This window comes from Peromyscus californicus, unplaced genomic scaffold, assembly GCF_007827085.1.
Source record: "Peromyscus californicus insignis strain IS unplaced genomic scaffold, ASM782708v3 Scaffold_21__1_contigs__length_65335640, whole genome shotgun sequence".
Taxonomy (NCBI): Eukaryota; Metazoa; Chordata; class Mammalia; order Rodentia; family Cricetidae; genus Peromyscus; species Peromyscus californicus.
The window spans coordinates 62,272,644-62,280,612 of NW_026294514.1; the positions used below are offsets into that span (position 1 = coordinate 62,272,644).

The window sequence follows — 7,969 nt, forward strand, 5'->3', positions numbered from 1 at the left end:
TGTGTCTTCTTTGAACCTGGAACCGAGAGGGAGGAGCAGAGTGTGGGAGGAGGGAACAAGCAATTTCCCTGAATAATTACAGTGTTTAGTGACGCTGCAGGAGCCAAGACTCCCAGCCCTTGGATGGGCAGGAACCTAGAGTGGCCAGGAATCCCAGAAGCCCCAACTCCCAGTACAGTGCTCCATGGTGTCCCTACCTGTGGGGACAGTGAACGATGACTAGGGAAGGGCTGAAGGGTGGAGGGAAGCTCTTCCCACCCCTCCCCATGCTGGATGGACTGGAGTGGATGGGACTTCAGCTACTTCTTGGTTGGAGAGAAGGATTATAATTGTGTTCCTGAAGTTGGGACAATCAATGTCCGGAAAATCTTCTAGAATTTGAAAGTTGACCTCTGCCCTAGATTCCTGTCTCCCCCTACCCTACAAAAAAATAAACTAACAAGGACAAACACACTCTGTACCTTGTACCTAGCTCAGCATGAGGGGAGCAAGGAGGTGTCTGGGCTGGGTTGGGGCTGCAGGGAAGGACGGCCTCCAGCTCTTCTACTGTGTGTCTGTTGGTGTCCCATTGGGCAAGTCCCTCCCTCCCATGCCCCGGGAGCCTGTCCTAGGACAGTGCCTGGGCACCTGCAGGGTTTTCATCAGTCACCTGCTCAGCCTGCTGAGGACCAATGCTAAGGGGCAGAAGGCCCAGGAGCTAGATCCTGCAGCTGAGCCCCTGCTGACTGACTGGCCAGTGTGAGCAGAGGGGCTGGGGGATTATTGGTGGAGCTGGAGCAGGGCAGGGCCAGTCTGCTCTCCACTCCAGATCCCCACGTCAGGTAGAGCAGACAGTGATGCTGAAGCAGCTGTAGACATTGCAATGTGACCTAGACCTGGCGGGCAGCAGAGGATATGGGAGGGCTTCCCCCGGGACGGACCGGAACTCTGCGGCTGGACTCTGGCGTATCCGTGTAGCCCCTCCTACTCTGTGACCTCCCCAGAATGCTCAAGTGGCCACCGGACTAGTTCTTCCAGAAGGACTTCTGAGGATGAGGAGGTGTTGCTAGCTGTACCCACAGCAGGTGTCCCAGCTCATCCTCCTCACCCCAAAGGTGAGGCTGCAAATCCCTACTTCTGCACCCCTAACTCCTTGCCTCAGAGACCCTCCATTAGCATGAATCATCCCGGGCCACATGCTGGCGCTCACTGCTGCCTCATGGGAGCCTGGGCAGGTTGGGGTCCTCCTGAACTGCCTTTGCCTCCTGGGATGGTGAGGTGGAGAGTCTGGATGTTTTCCAGGGCAGGTGTGGCCACAGCTATCTGCCCTGACCACCTTGGGGAGAGCCTATGGTCTCTGCCCATCTGGAATCTGAGTCCAGTCAAGGCCAACTCTGAGGCAGCCCCAGTGAGTGATTCTGGAGTGGAAACTGTACTGGCCATGACCCATTAGGGTCCTTCCTAGTCAGAACCAGGAACATGTTCCTCTGTGTCACTGGGGCTTTGGACACTTCGGCATAAGCTTTGCATGCTTTGCCTTAGTACACTACCTGCTCCTGAGATCCCCTGCCCAACCTCTATAGCTGGTTAAGGGGTGGAGCCTTAGGCAAGGGCTGAGCTGTGTGTAGCTAAGCTGTTTGACCCTTAGAAACCTGAAGCTCATGTCGGGAGGTGGAACCTGCACGCCGTGACTGTTCCCTCCCTTGTACAGGGCCCCTTGTGTTGCTGTGTATCACTTTGTCAATGCCCCCAACTGTCTGCTCCTCTCCCTCACTCCGGCTTCTGGTGTCCATTTCTCTCTCCACCTCGACCCGAACACTCAGCTTTTCTTTCAAGAAAGCGCCGCTGCCCTCGCGTTGTATAATAGTTCATTTTATTATTGCAAAATCTCCCGGGAGAATGAAGGCATCATTCTTTGCTTGGACATTAATGTGCAAGCCAGGCATAAAGGCACATGCATGTAATTATAGCACCTGGGAGGCTGAGGCAGAAGAATCGTGAGTTTGAGGCCCAGTGGTGGCAGCTGAGGACCGTCAAAGAGCAACTGGTGATCTCGGCCACATCAGCCTCTCCAGGGTCTGTTGGATGTGCTGTGGACATGTTCTGTTGGCCAAGAAAGGCCAACACATTCTTGTTCAGTCTTTGCCCTGGGGGGACATCAAGTGCCTACGTGGTCCTTCTCAGGCACAGGCTGAGCTGTGACTTAGTGTGTGGTGTCACGTTTTCTGGAAGCTGAGATCAGTGGCAAACACCAGAGAGAGCTGGCCAGGGGTGGCTGTGAATGGCATTCCCTCAGTCTGCTGGGCATCCTGTTAGGCTGTGGTGGTCTGGGAGGGGAGTGCTCCAGGTTCTGAGGCGGTTGTAACACTCTGAGTGAGATCCGTTGTTGGAGTTCACCATAGAATGGCAGGATTGGCAACCTGAGTTAGATCTGAGATTCGAAACCTGAAGCCAAGGTTCAGGGAACCCGAGGGACAGGAGGCGTCCAGAGAGGAGCAACAGCGTGGTACACTGGAGCCGGCTGTGGGGTACTAGGGTGGAGTCCAGTGAGCTCAGGTAGTCAGGGCTCACCATCAGTCAGCTGCCACCACCATCAACACTGTCCCTGCCAACAGGAGCATCAGGGTGGAGGTCTGGCCCCGGCTCGCTGCACTGCTCTGGCCGGCAGGGGGCGCCAGGCCGCAGTCCGTGTAGGGCTCCAGGCAGCCTGCAAAGGCCATGACGTGTGCGATGTAGTTCTGCTCCTGCACTCCGTGCACCAGGTGTGCCTGTGGGCCACGCGCGAATATCGCCACGTCCTCCCCGCCGTGGGTCTCTGAAGACAGCGGTACAGCTGCCTGCTGCCGGTACTTGGGGTCACCTAGGGAAACAAAGTATTGGGCAGAAGGCCTTTGACCCAGTCTCCTCTACCCTCGATGGCAAGGGTGGTGGCCGCACAGAACTTACGGCTCTCCTTGTCAGTGACATCTGGCCGGACACCTTTCTGGAGTTTATAGCCGGGACCGTTGCCATATAGGATCGAGGTAAAGGATTTGCCATCCAGAGCATTGAAGGGGGCCCCCAGCCCTGCACAGACAGACATTTTGCGACTGCCCTGGCTTGGAGCCCATGTAGCCCACAATCTTCACCTTTGCCTGGCAACTGGCTTGTCTTCACCAACCCCTGCAAGGCAGGTACCGTGTCTTTATACACACTTGAGGCCCAGAAAAATCTCTGGCGTGCGACTGATACATTTGCCTTGTCCCCTGGCCTACCGAAGATAGAGTTCCCTCGAGGTACGTAGCCACCAAAGGAGAAGACGTGGGAGTGGTCAGCAGTGACAAGGATCATCGTGTCCTGCTCACTGGTGAGCTGGTCCGCTTTATCAATGGCTGAGTCGAACATGACGGCCTCAGTCAGTGCACGATAAGCTACAGAATCATGGTGGCCATGGTCGATGAGGCCCCCTGCAGGAAACCAGTGGTGGGGAGATGTTCGAGTCTGCCCTGGACCCTGCTTCCTCCTCTTTTCTCCAGGCTCGACCACTCACCTTCCACAAAGAGGTAGAAGCCTCGGGGGTTCCTGCTCAGTATGCGCACAGCCACCTCTGTCATCTCCGCCAGGGAGGGGTCCTGGGTAGGGTCTCGGTAGATGTCATATTTCATGTGTTCAGGCTCAAAGAGGCCTGAAGAATAAAAAAATCCATGGTGAACGCCAGACAGGGGATTGAGGACACACCCCACCCACCCCCCTACACACACAATTTCCTAATGGAGGGGTTCCAGGGCAAGTAATAGGAATTATTACCCATGAGGTGAGTCACAGATGGGGCCAGGGACGCCTGAATGAGCTCTGTGCGGTTCCAAACATATTTGGCTCCCTGCAGAGACACAGCCAATCTGTTAAGTACTCACCTTCGGATGCACACCCTCACTAATCCCTGCTATGCCCTTTGCCCTAGTCCCCACCCCCATACCTGATACTTTGCCAGCCACTCTTGAACGAGGTTCTGTCCATCCAGCCTGGTTCCAGCCTGGCCAGCGTTGTCTGGATATTCCTGGTCTGGTGTTCCCTTGGGAAACATGAACTTGCGGCCACCGCCGAGGATCACCTATAATCAGAGGTGAATTGGGATCTAAGTGATCCTCTATTCTTTTGCAACAGCACCTGGTCCCTACAGGTCTGAGGGAAGGGACTTCCTTGGCTGAACCTTCCCTACCCAACCCCTCTGCTGTCCTACAGGACTCAGAACTCAGACTGTGGGCTGTACAGTCTGCAGTGAGTGACACCTTGCTCCAGCCCCTCTCCCCCTCCTATCTGGAGCTCACGTCAATGTCCATGTTGGAGATGAGCTGTAGAGAGATGTCCTTGCAGCCCTCCTGCAGCGCTGAGGCAGACATGTCTGCATCCGAGTACCAGTCACGGTTCACCGTGTGCGCGTAGGTGCCAGCTGGGGAGGCGTGCTGCACCGACGTGGTGGTCACCACTCCCACAGACTTTCCTGGAAATGACAGGAATCAGGTGGACAACCTAGTGCTACAAGCCTGCTTTAGCCCCTTAGCCAGGCCCCAACCCACTTGCTCTTTGGGTTTTGTTATTGTTTTGCACAAGTCCTCACTCTGTAGACCAGGCTGGCCTTGAACTCAGATCTGCCTGCCTCTGCCTCTCAAGTGCTGGGATTAATGGCGTGTGCTTCCACACCCAGCCCACCTGCTTTCTTTGCACGATACATCACCGAGATGACCTCGTTGCCAAACGTGGTGTTGCACTGGTCGAATCGGGCAGCTGCGCTCAAGCCAATGGTCTTGTAGTTGGCCTTGACCCCACAGAGATAGGCGGTGGCTGTGCCTGCACTGTCTGGGACCTGTCTGTCCACGTTGTATGTCTGGGGACAGAGACACTCTCAGCTGTGTCCTACTGGTAGACATCAGTCCTCGCTTCCTGAGACATGTTCACTGTCCTGGTTGCCAACTTGGACCCCAGATGTTCTGGGTTCTTCCTCCTCCAGCCATACCCAGTCTCCCCACCCCCATCCCAGATGTGTCCCAGTACTCACCTTGGACAGAGCCATGTATGGGAAGCGGTCCATGGCTAGGGGTGTCTCAGGTCCTAGATGGCCTTCCAACTGTCCCTTTAGGATCCTGGTGGCTGTCACTGTGGGCACCCCCATTCCTGAAGGAGCAAAACCTGATCAGAGCTGAGCTCCCAGACCTTCCTGGACCCATCAGTGGCCTTGGGTACCTGGAGTGCAAGGGCCCCAGGGTGGCCAGGCCTTGAACACTCACCGTCCCCCAGGAAGATGATAAGGTTCTTGGCTGATGTCTGAATGGGCTGCAGCTTCTTGGCAGCATTCAGGGCCTCAGCTGCCTTTTGGTTCCAGAAGGCTGGGTTCTTCTCTTCCACTGGCCAAGGGGGAGAGCAGAGGTAGTTGTCAGCCACAAGGCTGTGTTTGTGAGCGGGGACAAGCAGGTAGGGAGCATTCTTACCTGGGATGACACCAAAGGACAGCTGTAGCCTGAGGCCCAGCAGCAGCACTACCCAGGCTCCCTGCATGGCTGGGGCTGGTGGAGGGGTGGCAGTAGAAGGGGAGCTGGGACTTAGAGGGTTCTTGCTTGAGACGCTCAGTGTCCCTCCCTCATCCTCAGACTCCACCCTGACCCCACCCCTGCTGCTCTGGAAAGGAAACCTTGCTGTCTGGAGAGAAGTGGCAGGGTGTGGCATGGCTAGGGTGGCCTGGGCCAGGGCTCCTGGCAGATGCCATGATTGCCCTCCTCCTTAAGGGCGAGAGGCTGGGGACAGCTTCCCCTGGGTGAGGATCCTGTGTCCTGTGTTGCTAGGCTACTCAGCTTTCTGCTCACCCATCCCTCTTGTTCCGGAGAGCCAGCTGGACTAGGATATGCGCTGGACTGGGGCTGGAAACACAGAGCCTGGGTGCAGGGTCTGGATTTGGCCTTCAGACACTACGAGCCTCAGTGACATGGAAACAAGACTCACAGAATGGTCTCACTGTCATGCTCACAATCTGCTCACCTGACTTTGAAGGAGTAAGTTGGGTACCAAGGCATGGAGTCTCAGAATGACTACTGCCTAGGTAAAGTGAGGCTAGCTGAGCACCAATGACTCATGGCCTGCTTTGCATCTGAAGTTATTATGCCAGGCTGGGAGAGCCTTGTCCTTGTGTTTGAGTATACATACATAAGGCTGATACCCAGAGCATGCCAACTTGAGTGACCGCAGTGCCCTGAGCCAAACCTGGTCTTCCTGAGGAGCAGGCAGGGTTTACCCTTGCTGGTGATCCTACTCTCTTGGGCAGCTGAAGGGATTCCAGGGTGAGTGTTCTGTACATACCTTGAGCACATCTGTAGGTGTAGCCTAGGATTAAAGAACTGGGAGCTGCTGGGTGGTAGCTGCAGAGGCAGGTAGATCTGAGTTCAAGGCCAGCCTGGTCTACAGAGTGAGTTCCTGGACAGCCAGGGCTACACAGAGAAACCCTGTCTTGAAAGGACAGACAAAACAAAAGAAAGAAAGAAAGAAAGAAAGAAAGAAAAGAAAGAAAGAAAGAAAGAAAGAAAGAAGGAGAGAGAGAGAAAGAAGGAAGGAAGGAAAGAAAGAAAGAAAGAAAAAGAAAGAAAGAAAGGAAGAAAGAAAAAGAAAAGAGAAAAGAAAAAGAAAAGGAGGGAGGGAGGAGAGAGGAAGGAGGCAGGCAGGCACTGGGAGCTTCCGGTAGCCTGAGGGTGTGCTCAAAGTATTTCTGTGATGCCGTGATCCCATCTCAGAGTCTAGTTTGAGCCTAGATCCCGTGTGCCTGAGATTCAGCATTATTCACAGTAGCCAAGAGGTGTTGGGATGAGCCACGTGCCCATGGATGGATGAGTGGATCAGAGAATGTGGTCCATAGGCACAATGGAATATTGTTCAACCTTATTAAACGATAAATGATTAAAGGGACACCCCTTTAATCCCTAGCACTCTGTAGGCTAAAGCAGGAGGATGGAGAGTTCAAGGTCATTCTGTACTCCACTGTGAGACCCTGTCTAGTTACTGTCCAGCCTGCTACCATTTTTCAGTACACTCGATAAATCTGTTTTTGTTTTTTGCAAATGGAGAGTTTGAGGTCAGCCTGGATTACATGAGACCTTGTCTCAAAAACCAAACAAGACCGGGTGTTGCTGGGCACACCTTTAACTCTAGCACTCTAGAGGCAGACGCAGGCGGACCTCTTTGAGTATGAGGCCAGCCTGATCTACATAGTGCATTCCAGGCCAGACAGGGCTACATAGTGAGATTCATTCAAAAGAAAGGGAAGGAAAGGAAAACAAACAAAAGCCCCCAAACAACATGGTACTGTTTATTTTAGTTTTGGCTGTCCTCAGCATTGAACTTAGGGCCTCGAACATTCTGGGTAAGAGTTCTACCACAGCTGTATCACCAGCTCCCAAATAGTGCTATTGCTATACTACGAATTACTAGTAGTATTAATTACTTGGTCCTTTTGAGACAGGGTCTCATGTAATGCAGGCTGACCTTTAACCCCTGATCTTCCTGCCTCCATCTCCTAAGCACTGAGATTGTAGGCACTTGCCCCCATCCCTGCCAGGTTTAGATGGTAAACTTTATGTCATATAGTTTTAATATCACAATTTAATGTTTTTCAAAAGAAAAAAAAAGCTGCCTTCATTTAAGTTCTGCCCATAGCAGCCCCCCCCCCCCCCCCGCACCCCCTGCTGGCAGTCTCTGCACCCAGCTCCTTACTGCGTGAATCACAGGTCTGACCTGGAACCCCAGGAGCTTCATTTGCTCCCCAGCATCTACCTGCCTCTCCTCAGGCTCCATCATGCCCACATGCATTCTGGGAACTGAAATTTTCTGAATAATCTGTGTCCATGTTAAAGATTCTGCCAAAGCCAGGCATAGAGCTGCTGTACTCGTGTCCATGGGGCCACCTGCTCAGGAGACTGGGGAAGGTCACTGATTAACAATGGCCCAGGCAAGAGAGTGAGACCCTGTCTCA

General features: G+C 53.9%; 1 protein-coding gene across 2 annotated transcripts; it reads right to left on the minus strand.

Annotated features, from left to right (window-relative positions):
- Positions 1–1,887: 1,887 nt before the first annotated feature.
- On the minus strand, positions 1,888–7,619 carry LOC128117418 (alkaline phosphatase, germ cell type-like). 2 transcript variants are annotated; one of them, XM_052749315.1, is made up of 10 exons: positions 5,244–7,619; positions 5,015–5,130; positions 4,669–4,843; positions 4,287–4,459; positions 3,935–4,069; positions 3,766–3,838; positions 3,509–3,643; positions 3,234–3,425; positions 2,926–3,045; positions 1,888–2,839 (listed from the first exon to the last, which is right to left on the minus strand). In XM_052749315.1, exons 1-10 carry the CDS (start codon positions 5,677–5,679, stop codon positions 2,553–2,555), a joined length of 1,842 nt encoding a protein of 613 aa, XP_052605275.1. In that variant the 5' UTR covers positions 5,680–7,619; the 3' UTR covers positions 1,888–2,552. The 2 variants fall into 2 exon arrangements, with proteins under 2 accessions (XP_052605275.1, XP_052605274.1); XM_052749314.1 differs by having other exon boundaries at positions 2,926–3,425.
- Between the last annotated feature and the right edge of the window lie 350 nt (positions 7,620–7,969).

Coding starts and splice junctions, on each gene's coding strand:
- LOC128117418 (XM_052749314.1), bottom strand. CDS start 5,679: ATGCCACACCCTGCCACTTCTCTCCAGACAGCAAGGTTTCCTTTCCAG. Junction 4,844..5,014: donor CATACATGGCTCTGTCCAAG/GTGAGTACTGGG, acceptor CTCTGTCCCCAG/ACATACAACGTGGACAGACA. Junction 3,839..3,934: donor AGTGGCTGGCAAAGTATCAG/GTATGGGGGTGG, acceptor GTGTCTCTGCAG/GGAGCCAAATATGTTTGGAA.